The 16,492-nt window shown below is 31.1% G+C and overlaps 1 protein-coding gene across 1 annotated transcript in view; it reads right to left on the bottom strand.

Moving 5' to 3' along the window:
* Positions 1 to 2,682: 2,682 nt before the first annotated feature.
* The window catches only part of LOC129234392 (uncharacterized), a 38,033-nt gene continuing 24,223 nt past the window's right edge, over positions 2,683 to 16,492 (bottom strand). Inside the window, exons 12-18 of the mRNA XM_054868387.1 lie at positions 12,119 to 12,218; positions 9,625 to 9,664; positions 9,486 to 9,537; positions 9,226 to 9,403; positions 6,983 to 7,097; positions 4,992 to 5,082; positions 2,683 to 2,841 (exon numbers count right to left, since the gene is read on the bottom strand). Of these exons, the coding sequence (XP_054724362.1) occupies positions 2,761 to 2,841; positions 4,992 to 5,082; positions 6,983 to 7,097; positions 9,226 to 9,403; positions 9,486 to 9,537; positions 9,625 to 9,664; positions 12,119 to 12,218 (657 nt within the window). The 3' untranslated portion in view covers positions 2,683 to 2,760. The remainder of the gene's footprint in view (positions 2,842 to 4,991; positions 5,083 to 6,982; positions 7,098 to 9,225; positions 9,404 to 9,485; positions 9,538 to 9,624; positions 9,665 to 12,118; positions 12,219 to 16,492) is intronic.

Below are 16,492 nucleotides of genomic sequence, written 5' to 3' on the forward strand. Positions count from 1 at the left end.
GGGGTTATGTGTATGTGTGTTTGTGTGCAGGCATGAGTGTTTAAATAATTGTGTATGTATGCGTGTAAGTGTATGATATTGACGCAACATGGAGACGGTTTTTGCTAGAGGAGCAGCATCGTGATGCGGCCGGCCGACTGTGGTGCTGCAGTGGGAGGCGGGGGGAAAATAAAATCATAGGAATTCAAAACAGTCAAGTGAGAACAATAAGCAATCGTGATTGCTCAAAAAAAAGATTGCACTACGGTATTGCGTATAACCTTGATTTAACGTATAAAACGTTTTAGTCCCAATGAATTCATTAAATCGGGGTCCGACTGTATAAGCTTCAAGTTATCGCAATTCGACTGCATAAGGTTTTAAAGTCTGCCCAAATTTTAAGATAAGCGCCAAATTTAAAGTCTTGCAGAGAAATTGAAAAGACCACCAGATTTCTCCTTTTGCCAGGACATATGTCTTCAGTCAAACTCGCAAAATTTCAGCAGACTTTACGACCTCAGATTTTGGTAACAAGGACACAAGGATAAATAATTTATGCAAGGCCAAATAATTCATGCGCCCAGAAACATGTTTTGCTATAATCTTTCGATAGCTGCTTATTTCATTTTTTTACTGGTATTACACTATTGTATGGCTTCTAGGTTATATTGCTAAATCAAAGTATTATAATACTGTAGAAAATTATTTTATGTGAAAACTCTTAAGGGCATGATCTGTCTCTGTGTTTGTTGTTTTTGTCAAAGCTTTTTGTACAGTTTTTCTGCAAATTGTATTTTAAATTTTACTTCAGCATTATTTCATATCTATTTAAAACTAAATTTTTTTTTTGTCAAATTATCTTAATCTTTATTGTTACTGTTGCAACTTTTAAATTGTTTGAATTGAAAATTAGCAGCAAAACATTCCCGATTTTTTTCAAAAAGTAAAAATCTCGACTTATACACGGATTTTTCTGATTTTATTTCTAAAAGTAGGGAGGTCGACTTATACGCGAGTAGATACAGTATTTGGATAGTAGGAATTCGGAAAATTGGAGTTCTACTGTACTATTATTACATTACTAAAATATCAAAACTGTGCTTAACTGACCAAAAAATTTCTGTGTAGAAAAAAAAAGAAGACTTGAATAACTAACTTCTTCATTGAATGAACTTCATATATATATTTAGATAAATTTTGTTCAAAAAAAAGTCTCTTAAAAAAAAAAAAAAACATGTTTTTATTTGCGTAATGAGTTAAAGTAATTCAAGTGTTTTCAAAATTTTAAACCCATTTTTATTTAGTTCTATTACTCACATCAATTCATTTGATACATGTCTAAAATTATTTTTTTTTTATTGCAGTAGTAATGATATTATTATATCTGACGTCAGTGTCATATGCTAGTATGAGTAATGCTTAAACTGAACCTAAATACCAAATCAATGGCTTGTTTCTCTTGAAACTTTGGAAAATTAATTAGCTTGTTGTTCTCTTGAAACTTTGGAAAATTAATTATTTCTTAAAGCAATTTTTGATTCTAAGGTTGTTAAATGTGTAAATTTCTCTGATTTTGAAACTGGAAAACTATTGCTATTTAATGCATCACTTTGATTGTTCACATGCTCATGTGTTATACCTCAGAGAGGATTTAAAAAAATATATGATGCTATAACATTAAAATCCATGCCATATGATGATCATGTGCTATTAATCAAGAGTACCTCTTTTTTCTCACTTGGTGTAAAAATTAACAAATTTAACTATTACGATTAATGAGCATTTCAACCTCAAATATCACAACAAAGTTTTAAAGCTCTCGGAAGAAAATATTGATAAAAATAAAATTTCCTTTGACATTTCTGTAAAAAGAAGCTTTGCATTTTCACAAATGTTGTGTGACTACCAATTTTAACCTATCACAATCTTACAATCATGTCCAGTTATTTAATTTATTCTAGTGTACGTTTCTGCATTGAAACAAATGTGGTCAGAAAGGGTTCATGTGGTACTTTAGTATACCTTTCTGCATTTATTTTATCTTTTAACTCATGTCCTGAGAAAGTTGGAACACACACAAAAACAAAAAAAAAAAAAAAAAAAATTTTTGAATGTGAGTGCTAATTCGTTCGGTGAAAAAAGCTTATAATATAGTGCCAATGTTTTTTTTTTACTAGTCTCATAGATATTTATGATTTGGAACTAATGTTTCTCAGATTTTAAAGTTGAATATTTATTACTATGAAATATGACTATTTTTGGAAATATGCTCATTTAAGGCCAAATATACATATATTGTATATATATTTTAATATTTCTTTGTTTGAGAAATGCATATTTTGTTATATTAACATTAAAATCATTTTTGTCCTGAAATTGTATTTTCAATATTATATCATGGAAAACCCTTAAAGTAATGCATAGTACTAACTCATGTCAAAAGCTGAATGCTAAAATTAAAAAATATATATTTTTTGTAAAGTGTTTTTAAATGCAACTTTAAATCCAAGATCTGATCTGCTAATTTTCATTTTGTAATAATCTATTTATTATTGTTAAACTGATCTCATGTTTTTAAAAAGTTAATAAATCAAAATTTATTTAAGAGCTTTTTTGAGTTAGTTTATTATTTCTTAACTTCATGGTTGTTTGTCATGAACTACTTTTACTGTAGTACTTCTTACTAAAACAACTGAGGCTAAATACTTGAAAAATACTTTATCAAACTCTTTACAAAATTATTTAACAAATAACATACACATAAAGTTGATATTTACAAACTTAATTGTTGTTCTTCAGATCTTCAATATCGGGCATGTTACGTAACAAGAAATCTGTCATGATTTGAGCACAAGCCTTACCCTAAATTAAAAGAAATTTTATTGTAAACATTAGATATAATACAAATCTAACAACATGTTTCACTCCTAATTATTTTAATTAAAAATACAAATTAAAAATTTTAAAATTAATCTGGATAATGTACATTACCGTTTTATGTGTTGTCCACTTTTATAAACGAAAAGGGAAGCTATTACTTTAAATTGAAATATCAAGAAATACTACTAAAATATTAGCATTTCTAAGAAAGGTATTGACGTAAGGATCTACAACACAAAAGAAAAAAAGACCAAATTTAATCGAATTCCCCAAGATGGATATTTTCTAAATACAGCAAAACCTTCACAACCAAATAATAATTAATTGACTCAACAGAAGTTGTGGGACCTTTTTCAACACTACACTAACATATAGGCAACTCATAAAGACATTGACAAAAAGTTTTCTTTTTAATGTCTAATGGAAAAAATTAATAATTTTTTCCTTTCTTAATTTTCTTATATGTGATCAATATCACAACAGTACCTCAGAGAGTAAAACTGCTTATGGATTGACAACCTGGCATTTAAACACCAAAGATGCTATGTTTGATCAGAAGTTAGTTGTTGAGAAAGACATAAATAGAAGTTTTTTCAATACAATGACTGTTTTAATCATTTTGGAGAAATTTGAATAATTTTCTCCTTGATTCATGATAAAATTTTAGACTATGGTTTAGCATAATACTTTAGTTATGTATTTGGCATATATATAGTACACAAAACTATTATCTCAATTTAGAAATCTTTTGTAAAAAAGCTGTCGAAAACTTTGTACTGTGGAATGAGTAAAATGACACATCATGTATAAAGTACAAATAAAAGCAGTTGCTGAGTTAAAAACTCAGCAAACAGCTGTTTCAGGGCTATCAAATGCAAGCCCCTTCATCAGTATATAAAAAAAAGAAAGAATGGTTCACCAAAGCAAACCAAAAGACAAATGAACGTAAAATGGAAGGAAATAGACAAAGGATCGGAAACTATTACATCACCAGAGTAGCAAGGAGACCTATTCTGAGGAAAAAATGACACAGCCGAAATTTTTTTAAAGATAAGATTTCCAACCACCAGGGAAAGGTGATGATTTGGTACTCGACAAATCATGAACTACTGAATTTTTCCAGGCGTAATAAAATTCCCAAAATTCCAAATCATAAATCGAAAAACACCCATGAATAATTTTGGCAGATGAAAAATCAAAAATATAATTTAAAGACCAACAGTGTTGTGCAGTAGAGGAGCGTTTTGAATTCTGTTTCTTCACATGATTTTCTTTTTCTTTAATACGGAATTTAAGAGAACATCGAGTCTGTCCTATGTAGTATGTCATTTGACACTGACAAGAAATACTATAAATGCTCCATCTGTCAAGTTCCTGAACTGGTTGTTTAAGTTGTAAAAATTAAAGTTTATTGACAGGGGAAAATGAAACTTTTTAAAGATTTTTCTAATTTGATACAACCAAATTAGAGTAACTCACTGGAGCCAGTGCTTAATTTTTATCAGTTGAATTGATAAGTTTCCTGTATATGGTGTAAATGATATCAATTGTAAACCCCCGATCCAATGCAAAACTTTTTAAATAATTCAATTTTGAAGAAAGTAAATTGGAATTGGTACAAATCGTTAATGCCCGTAAATTCACCGTTGAAATGGAATCTAACAATTATCTTTCTTTCCTGGATTTTTCCATCACTCGTTCAGACAATACTTTTATCACTACTGTTTTCTGCAAACCCTTTGCGGTCATTCTTCCCCCACATAAATTACCTGTTCATCCCCCTAAACAAAAATTAGCGGCTTTCAGAATTTTTATTTTTCGGCATTAACGATTTGTTCTACTTCCAATTTACTTTATTTTTTGTTTAAAAGTGATATAAAATTGCCTTATCATAAACATTTTACTTCAAAATAAATTTTTTTTTTATTTTCTATAATATTGATGTTCACTAGCGCCATCTCTCCCCACCCCCCACCCCCCCAAGGAATAAGGGAGAGGTTTCAGTCAAGTTCTAAAGGGAGTGATGAGCCCCAAAAGGTTGGGAACCACTGATTTACAGCTCTGAAATGACGATTTATAGCAAATTGTAAGGTTTTAATGCAATTTTGAAAAATGATAAAAAATGTTATTACTTGTGGATCACTTCTTAGGGAAGCAACTCCTCCGCCTCCCAGAGATTCTTTCAGTAAGAAATTTAATGCATTTATTCCTGGTAATTTGTACCTGTAGAAAAAAAAAATAAATCATGCATGATAAAAATAAATAAAATATGTAGATAATAACATGTTACATTTTTATTAAATGCATTTTAGGATTTATGAAGGAATGATTATAAAATCCTTCTTTAGTAATAAAAAATTGCTTGTACCCCCTGTAAGACTTCAGAGCCTTCAATGTGTTTAATGATGAAATTTGGGCACGGCTATGATCCACATGATTCAAAATACTTCAATGTTCAGACCCAAAAAAAGGAAAAAAACTAAATTTGCCTACCTATTTAAATTATTTTTGTTGTTACACTATTTGTGTGGTTCCCTTGAGAACTGATTCTTGGATATCTCAAACATAGTTAAAAAGTTTTAAATCTTATGATGCGATAAAATAAGATCAGAAAAAATTTAACCCTTTAATGTTTATTATGTTAAGGTTTATTATAATACAGAACTAAAAATACTTCGGAGTTTTCTTCTTTTTACTTTCCTCTATATCTAATATATAGAAGAAAGTATTAGATTAGTGCAATATTTCAAATTTCGACGGATTTGAATGTTTTGAGGTGTGCTGAGTCTATTTCGACCATTTTTGGAAAATGTGTGTGTGTGAATGGTTTTTTGTGGTCGCTCTACAGCAAAAACTACTGCATGAAATTGAACGAATACACATGTGCCCCTATGTGAACTTATGCCCATTGGTTTTTGGCGCCAATTCCTCCTAGGAGGGTGGAGCAATAGGACGTTCCTTGAGTTATGCATGCCAGCTATTCCCCAGAAAGTAACTGGCAGAATCAAACAAAATTTGGTCCATGTGTTACCCCTAAGATGTACAGATGCTGATTAAATTTTAAGGTCAAAAGCTCAAACGGAGGATAAACTATAGAATGTTTTTTTGTAGTCACTTGTGACTGCTATATCTCAAGAAATAACGAACAGAATCAAACAAAAAAGTATCTACAATTAGCCCTCAGAGGGTACAAGAGCTGATTCTATTTTCACGTCAATAGCTGAAAAGGGGTGGTACAGTCGTTCTCTCGTTTTCATTGGGAGTGCTATATCTCCAGAAGTTATGCTTTGTTCTGGATGAAAGTTGGAATAAATGTGAACCTATATTTTAACTGAGTTGTTTCAATTTTGGCACCAATCGCTCCAAAATGAGGGGGGGGGGGCTGATTTTTTTTTGTGCGAATAAAAAGTTTTATTGATGCAGCAATAGGAAAGATAAATCATAATAGACTGTCGTCTGCATACTTTGCGTGATTTTAATTGTTGGAAAATGATCAGAAATATTATCTCTGATTTAAAATGTTTAACTGTTGCCATCTTATGTATGTTAACAAATAAAATATTCAATTGATTCAAGCAAGGCTTTTAAAATAAATTTTAATTTTCGCTCTTTGCTTTGCTTTTACAATAATTTGGAAATTGAGACGATCGACAAATTTTTATGTGCGTGTGATATGTTTTTGCTGGGAATATTGCTTTCTTGTCAAGCATGGGGAGGGACCAGAATTCATAAGAAAGATATAGAAGAAAGTTTCGTGATGGCCACAATATACTAGTTTGAAAAAGGGATTGCTATTTACAAAACAAAAAAATCGAATTAACTCATCTTCCCTGCAATGATGTTGCATTGAACCAGTCGCTTTTAATTTCCTTTTAACTTATATTTTCTGTAGTAACATAGGTGTTCGAGTCCCGCGTAATGATTAGATAATTTCGAGTAGCCAAAGAAGCTTTTAGCAAATACGAAAAATAATTAGCTTTGATTAGATGGTACAATTTGATTGAGTGAGTATCATGCCCAGTTTGAAGTGTTGCCACTCACTCGTTTGCATTCTTAAAACATAATATTTTTCACTCTCGTTTTATTTTAAAATTAAAAAATCATGGATAAAATATATTTATACCTTTCAACTGTTTCAGTACCACAGGTAAATAAATGCTTGAAGTAGGATGCAACACTTTCTGGAGTGAGTTGATCTTCTAGATAAGGAAGAAATGATGGATGTCTCGCAATGACTCCTGAGTAAATAAAAAGGAAAAAATTAAGAGAAGCAACAAAACATTTTTTCGGAGAAAAAAATTTATTTTTACAAATCAGTGACCTTAAATTTCTTTTAAATTTTATTCTTTAAAAACAGAATATTCCCAACAGATAATTTATGCTATATCTGTCTCTAGAACAAATTTATATGATGATTAAGAGTCACTGTTGAAACATATTAAGATGTATGGAAGCATTATATACAGTGAAACTTCTCGGGAGTGATCAGTTCTGTGAAAAATAGATCGTTGAAAAATGTAAACACTTGGAGAATCCACCAAAAAATAAATTTTGCAGCAAAAAACCGCTTTAAAGTGCCATTAAATTTTAAGATAATCCGACAAACACATGAACTAAAAGAAAAAAAATGATACCATGTTACGGCAACCCAGACTTCTTCACGATTCTCAGGTCTAAGCAATCAAAGTTAAAGAAAATTGTGCACTTTCGAAAAATCCAAATTTTTCTAAAAAGTGCAAACAAAGTGAGACATAATCAATAAATTATTAAAAATATTAATAGATTGATAACTATGATGAAGGTTGATAACAGTATTGATAGAGCAAAATTATGCAAATATTTTGAGGTATACATTTTCTTTGATCGCTTTATGGTAAAAAATATTATTCATAAAACTTTACCTCAGTTTAACCCGTTTGCACCCAGCGCCACGCGGACGCTACGCAACAATTCCTCTCTTATCAGCCCAGCGGCACGTAACCGCTACGCGCTCTGATCGACGCTGACGTCCCAGCGTCACATATACGCTTTCTCGAAATGGAACGAATTAAATGAATATTTAAACGATAATAGATGGCGCTAAATGGCTATAACTTTGATCTTATTCGAGTCACATAGTATTTGACCTTCATGTATAGGCTTTAGTTTTTTATTTGGGCCTCTCAATGGGATAGATTTTTTTTTATGTAAACATCAGTGAATCAATGCTCTGCGCGAATGATTTATGAGGTCTCAATTGCTCTTGTTTATATCTTTGCTTCTCTTTTTTTGTTATGAGTAATTGAAAGAGATATACATCTAGCTGAATAAATTATGGGGGAGGGGAGGATGGTTAAAATATTTTTGCGTATGTGTTCCAGACTTTTGGGATTCCCGGTTCGATGAGAGTACAGGAATGATTTCAAGCGGCACTGAAGTTTGTGATTATTTTTGAATCCTTTCTGATATTATTCTTCTTTATTTATTCTTTTTCATTTGGAGACTGGAACATTGCAATAAAAATGGTTAGCGAAGTGAGTGAAAGGGAATGTTTTCGAGAGAATTATGAAGCAATTTTGAGATTTGTTGCGTGGGAATTGAACTATTTTAAATTCGTTGACCTAAGTTGTTTTAATTAAATTTACATATTTTTTTGCTACATTTCTTTTTCTTTGATTGCACACTCAAGATGTCTAACTCTAACTTTGTTTTTGTGCAGATATTATTTAACTTTGTGCACATAGTTAAAGTTTTAGTATTCTACTTATTTCACTCCCTTTAAATAATGTAACAGTCTTTATATTAATAATTAGTAATCAGTAGTAAATTGTTACAGCAAATTTAAAATTTCAAGTCATTATTTTGATATGCTGATTTTATATGAATATTTTTGTTTAGTTAGGCTTAACTGCTGTAAATGCTCGGGCCGATGGCGGCGTTCCATTTCGGAACGTTCGGTCCCGTAGCTGCGCTTCGTTTTACATGCGCTGGTCCTCAAGGGGTTAAATAGCCTTGTAAATATAGCATAAGCACAATATTCCAGCCTAAGAAGAGAAAAATGGTTCATTTCTTAAAATCCTTAAAGTTTTTAACACAATCTTAAATTTTTTGTGTCAAAAAAGTAGGGTTGAATTTTTGATGAAGTTTATCATAAAAATCAAGGTTGTGTGTTTAGGTTAGTAGGAGGTATTCAACAATATCAAATAGACCACATGAATGGTATCTACCAATCATAAAAGCACGAGATTAATGAGACGTAAGGCTCATCTCTTTGATTGTCCAAAAAAAAAAAGATCTTAACCATTCATGTGAAATAAAGCAACAAGTTCCTTAGCTATTTGTTGTGAAAATGTTCAGCATTGAAAATAAATAATTTAATTGTGTAACCTATATTGCAATTGTTCCCTTTATCACCACTTCTAGTATATGCAAGTTCTCCAAGTCTATAGGTTTTGCTGCCTTTCAGAACGGATGGTTTTTCGACTGTGTTTTGCTGCTTTTCAGCCTGCTTTTCAACGACTTCTGGAATGAAAGACTCAATTTTTCCTTCAAAGCTAATTTCAATCTAGAAAGAAAAGTGAAAAATAAATGAACCTATTTGAATATCAAAAAGAATATACAAATACACTTGACACTCAGATACGAACCTTCAGTTTATTTTTTGGATACAAAAATGAATACAGTTTTAGTATTGGAGATCTGCAATACAAAAGAAATACAGTAAGTAATGAAAAATGTAATTTGGCATTCATCGTAATCAAAAGTGATATATTGAAAAAAAATTACGCTTTGGGTCTTCCACCAATCAAGGTTGTAAATCCAGGAGCTAGAATTTAGATAGAAAAAGAAAAAAATCAATCAATCAATCAATCAATCAATATATATATATATATATATATATATATATATATGATTGATATATATATTGATATACATGGCAGTAGTGCTGTCTTTTTAGACTTTCAAATACAAAAATTAATTTTCAATGTTAACTCGTGCGCTGTCGACCTCTTCAGAAACCTGAAAAAAAATTGTTATGTACATCCACTGCTCCCGCATACAGTCGAGTCCCGACTTACGTGAGGGATGCGTTCCAAGACCCTTCGCGTAAGTTGAAATTTCGCGTTGTGGAAAAGGGTATGTGTGAAAACTTTTAGAAACATACCCATATAATTAAAGAAACTTGTAAACACCACCTCAAACTGTTAAAAACCATTTCTTAACTATACATTACTGTTTCTTAAACAAAAAATTGAATTTTTATTTACTGTATTTTAAAAAAAAACGTTTTACTTAACATAAAAAACTGCTACGATGCAAAAAATCAATGATAAATGGGAATGGAAGACGTAAAATAAACCACTACGGTACATACATTATGTAGTAAGAAAAACAAATGCACTATAGTTATTGAAACTTTCTCTTTTTCCTTCCATCTTCACAAACTTTAAATGAAACAGCGCTCATAGGTGTCATTCCATTTCATCAACTTTCCCATATAGAATGAAAAAAATAAATGGAAAATGAGTAGTTATTTGTATAAGCGATGTACTGTAAGTACTAGAACGGTGTGGGAACTTCCGCCCTCAGCGTGCCAAAGGGATAATTCAATTCACGAAAAAACCACGATTCCCTTCGGAACATTTTCATTTTGTGGGTGAAGAATTTGCGCTAGGAATAAAATTCTTTACCGGGGAAAAATCGCGTTATAGCCATTTCGCGTATGTCGGATCACATTGTAGTGGGAGTCGACTGTATATATATATACATACTACTGAAAAGAGCACTCATTAATTCGAACACGCTTAATACAAATTACAGCCAAGACGAACTACACTCAAGGCAAATCTATTTTAAAGATCCCTTTGAATTTGTTTTAATAAGGCTCGACTGTATATAGGCCATTTCACGGAAAATTATTATTTTGTCTCACAGGAGTTGCTTCATATATTTCATTAAAAATAATAATTTTTTAAGGTATTGTACAAAATTTTGTTGTTTAAGAAATCACACACGTATGTGTGTTGTGAGATCAAATAAATAAAAAATTTTGTTCTTCTCTTTTGAAATTATTACTTTTTAATAAAATACGTGAACCTTTATGTGTGGGACAAAATGGCTATTTTTTGGTGGAATGCGCACATGTGTCTGATACCACACAACATTGTGTTGGCATCACCTCACAATCACGACTCTGACAATCTGGCAATTTTCACTTACATGAATATTTTAAGTCATCTTTTGGTCAAGTAGGCAAATTCAAATGGTCAAAGATGCCACAAGTTGACCTAAGACATGAATGTGAAAGTCAAACCTATGTAGTTAAGAGTAAACAATCCCCTACTTCAGAATTTCCCAAACTGTGGTCCGTGGACACCCCAGGGAAACATGAGTCCATGCCAGGGGGTCCACGGTGCTATCTAGCTAAAACATTAAAAATAATCGAGATTGAAGGACGAGTAACGATATTTTAATTCAAAAAGAAATCACATTTATGAGGAATAGGAAAGGTATTGCTTAAGTACTTGCAGAATGCAGCAGCCCCCCCCCCTCGGAAATAAACACACTACACATTAATTAATCTTGTGCGCATGACGAAGTTCATATTGTTTCAAAACTGTATTAAGTAAAATGCAAACACTGAGGCATTTTTTTTCTTGAATAGTTATTTTTTATAAGTAAACTTGTTGCGGAAATTTACTGATAACATTTTTATTCCTAATTGAATTTCCAAAGGAATTTTACTTCTAAAACTCAAAATAATAATGTAGGAAATGAAAACCAGACAAGAACTCTGAAAACCATACAGAACAATGAAAAAAAAAAAAAAAAAAGGAGAAAAAAAAATGTAAAATTATATTTAAAAAAAATAGATTCTAACTGTGTGAAATATTTTTTTTTTTTTGCAGGCCGGGAAAGGGGGGGAGGGTCCGCGAAGTTTGAACGTTTTCCAGAGGGGTTCGCGGAGGTCTGAAGTTTGGGAACCTCTGCCCTACTTCAAAATCCTGATTTTTTTCAATACATAATCGAATCAGTAAAGGCATTTTTCTCAAAAGTATCTTTTCCTACTTCTGTGGTTTTGACGAGGCACTGATGATCTAGCCTGAATATGTTTTCAAACTATTGATTCTTATTATTTTCATTTAAACAAAATAAATTGTTTTCAGATAAAACGCTCTCTAAACCAAATAATTAAATACTTACTAACATAAAAAAATTATAAGGATTCATAATTAATACAAAAAACTGATTTATAATATTTTCGGGAAATAAACGCTACCTCCCCCAGTAGCTGCAGCAGCAATTTCTTTTGAGAATAAAGATATGGCTTCTTTTTTGTCATGATGAACAGCAATCCACATTACAACTTCCCGAGATTCCTGGAATTACATACAACACAATATCAGTTTTATGACAAACAAGAAAATAATACATCAAATTTGTAGTAAGCTAAAGCGTTTATCTGCCTTGACAAGCTATTTGATAGATTCAATATAAGTCTGGAACTGTCCAAACACAAATTATTTAAAAAATTGAATACACATAAAAAGTAACAATTTTTGTAATGTAGACTATGCAGATCATTTTTAGTCCAACCATAATACAATGCAACCATAATACATTTGAATGTAAAAGCTACTGCTCAAGTCACAGTGTAATGCAATTAAGGGCAGTTGGTGACCTACCGATCTTCATAATTTTTTATATAAACTGTTACATTTTTTAAAAGTATAGTAGAAAACAGATTTAGCTTTTTTGCAAGTTGGTAAAAGATTGTAATAAGAAATAAGTATTGAAATGTTAAATTTAAGTCATTAAAAACAATAATATTTTAATAGGTATTTATTTACAATTAAAACTTGAAGCACACATTTAGGAAGTATTTTAAAAAATCAAGTTAGGTTTTGAGTCACGCTAAGTTTTTTCAATCACTAAAAAACTTCATCAAGGCAGTTCTTCAGAATCAAAGCAGATAAAAGTTTTATTTAAATCCATTTATGTAAGCAGTTGAAACAAATGCAACACTCCATTCGACTTCAGAGTACCTTGCAACGTATTTTAAACTGAATAGTAATTTTTAAATATTTTATTAAAAAATCTAGTGATGTCATGCATACATCATATTATTTTACTATAGCATACAATGTTTTCCTGATATCAAATATCATTTCATTATTAATTTAATTTATAGGGAAGAAACCTATATAATATTTTTTGAAAAGGGCAAATTAGGGAACGGCACCAGTGTAACAGACAGTCGTAAGTTTGGACTTCAATAACAAGACTTTTAGGCGGGTAAAACTGATGTTGCTGTGGCTTATGTATACGGTGCAGCCATCTAGTGTTATAAGAATGAATTTCATGAGCCAGTTGGTATTTCGAGGAAGTGGTGGAAGGTTATGAACCACCACGAGGTCAGTTGGTGTTTCATGTTCATTTAAATTTAATAAGGCTTTAGTTCTAAAAAGAAAGAATTTTTAGAGAATCTTAAAGAGAATCTTAAGAGAATTTTGTACATTACTCATCCTTTTCTCATCCTATCTATTACTGGATATCGTGAGATTTATTGATGTCTGATACTGGGGGTCGGACTTTTTTTCGAGCAAATAAAAACAGAATTAACTAATTCAGAGGATACAGAAGCAGCCAAACGTTAGATGAGATGTAGTTGCATAAGAGAAAAATAGTTTCAAAAGTTTAAATAAATTAAAAAGGCTCAAAAAATCAAGTTAAAATGAGAGCGATGTCTTAAGCGTGTCTGTGACTGTTGCCATTACCCTAATTCTTCTTTTCTACCTTTTAAAATATAAGGAAATGAACAATTTTCATGGCTGAATACTGTAAGACACGGTGAAAAGGTCAGAGGTAGACTCAGGGGAAACTCGAGTGGCAAGAAGTGATCTTAGAAGGCAGACTGCTATGACCCCAACTACAAGCGCCTCTGAATCAAGAAAATGACGAGTGTCGTAGATAGTATTGGAGGCTAGGAGAACACTGAATCTCCAAGTCGAAATCACCAACATGGGAGCCAGGTACTACTGAACCTCCAATTAGAAAATGACCAGTTTATAGGCTTTTCAAAGTTGAACAAGTCTTCAGAAAAACCTTTGTCAAGGAAAGACTTATGAAACATGAATAAATCCACCAAGCTGGCAGACCTTAACAGACCCATCTTGTGATTGAACAGATTTCATGGACATAGTTTCCGATTTTTGCCATTTTAAATGCAGGGTTCGCTGATATAGTCGACTCCTGCTACAACGCGATTCAATTTACGCGAAATAGCTGTAACGCGAGTTTTTCTCGAGTAACGAATTTTACACCTAAAGCGAATTCCTCGTTCACAATACGAAAATATTTGAAAAGGAATCGTGATGGTAAGTGTCCTCTTCGTTATTGACTACTAAATGTTGGTTTCGTGAATGGACTTACATCCGTTTAGCATCACTGGCTGCTCAAGTTCCTACACTGCACCAGTCTAAATATTGTTTATTTAGTGTGTATAAAAAACAACTCTGCATTTTTCATAAGTTTTATTTAACTATTGTATCTACTATACAACTGTTATACTGCAGTGCTTTATTATTACTACATATTGTACATACCGTACCATTTTATTTGATGTCTTTCTCTCCCAATGATTTTGAACATCGTAACAGTATTTTATGTTGAATGATACAGCTTTTTACAAAACGCAATAAAAATTCAACTCTTTATGTAAGGAACGGTAATCTATAGTTAATAAAAGGTCAGCAATTTGAAAGGGGTTTAAAAATATCAAATTATTGGATATGTTAACAAAAAATTCGTATTACATATTCTTTTCCATAACTCGAAATTTCGACTTACGCGAGGGGTCTTAGAACGCATCCCTCGCGTAAGTCGAGACTTGACTGTATATATGAGTTGATATGTATCATTTTATATAGGCAATATTTATTTTGGAAATATCATGATATTTTTGATATTTATTTTTTCAACTATGGTATTTTCAATATAAAAATTATTAATTATAATAATATCGTTTATTTATCATTAAAAATAACCAACAAGTTATGTACTATATTTTTATAATGGATATACAGTAAAATCCCTCTAATGCGGACACTAACGGGACAAATATTTTTGTCCGCAAAAGAGGGGTGTCCGTTAGGAGGGTTTTACTGTATTATTAATATAACCAAATAATATAATATTCCTTTTTACTTTATATTCATAAAAATATTAGTAACATAACAATTTTAATTCATATTAAAAGTGTCCAATTAAATATTAAACTTTGGTCGAAAAAAAAAAGAAAATGTCTTACGACTGTGAACGGACTAAACGCATTTTTTTTATTTTTGAATAATATAACTGTGTAAAAGTAGTTAACAGAAGAAAAATGAGTAAAACAGCTTATGCTTAATTAACTCCATTAAAATTGATAAAAATGTAAAATGAAATATTAAATATAAGTAATGAAAGAAACCTTAATTTTAAATCAACATATTGTAATAATAATGTAGGAAAATAAAGAGTGATTTGAGCATGCTTTCTAACCGACGAAAAAACGGAGGAGGTTCTCAAGTCAACCAGTATATATGTATATATATATATATATATATATATATATATATATATATATATATATATATATGTATATATATATATATATATATATATATATATATATATATATATATATATATATATATGTATATATATATATATATATATATATATATATATATATATATATATATATATATATATATATATATATATATATGTATATATATATATATATATATCTGTGGGATTAGAGGAAATGAGCTTGCTGATGCTCTGGCCAAGAGGGGGTCTGCTATTATTCAACTACCAAATGAGCCAGTCTCATTCAATGCAATAAAGTTATATATAAGGAAAAAATCAAGAGTTTTTTTTTGGCAAGACCTAAAAGGTAGAAGCAACCACAAAGTTTGGTTTACAAACCGTGATTTTGTCCCTTCAGCACCAAGAACAGAGTCAGTGGCTTTGTTTCGACTTTTAACTGGCCATGACTGTTTACCAAAACATCTTTACCCCCCCCCCCCGCTTAAGGATTGTGAAGAGTCCCAATTGTCCCCTTTGCAATTCAAACGAAGAAATGGACATTCGTCACCTGCACACTTGCACCCAGCTTTCCAGACGTAGCCTGTGTGACCGTTATTGGGAAGCAAGAGAGCGTATCGGCAGCTAAATATTTCACCCTATTGTTTCTGTATTTTTCCTTGTTCTGTGTATTGTGTTTGTTTCTGCTATTTTGTTCTTTGTAACCTTTTCTTGCTGCCAGCCATTGGAAATAAAATATATATATATATATATATATATATATATATATATATATATATATATATTATATATATATATATATATATATATATATATATATAGTCACAGATTCTTTTGATGCTGAGTTGGGTATTACAAAAAAGAAAAAAAAAAAACTTATGAGCTTCAGACCTGCCTGTTTCTCGTGTGTCATGCTGTGCCGTGGGAAGTATCTGCAGGAATGAGTTTTCGAGATAATTGAAGAAATGTGTGTTGGATTCAATACTAACAGTAGGAAAATGTTGGAATAAGATGTTTTTTTCAGTGGAAACCAAATAAGCATGCTTGTACAACAAAGCTA

The sequence above is a fragment of the Uloborus diversus genome, chromosome 1 (assembly GCF_026930045.1).
Source record: "Uloborus diversus isolate 005 chromosome 1, Udiv.v.3.1, whole genome shotgun sequence".
Taxonomy (NCBI): domain Eukaryota; kingdom Metazoa; phylum Arthropoda; class Arachnida; order Araneae; family Uloboridae; genus Uloborus; species Uloborus diversus.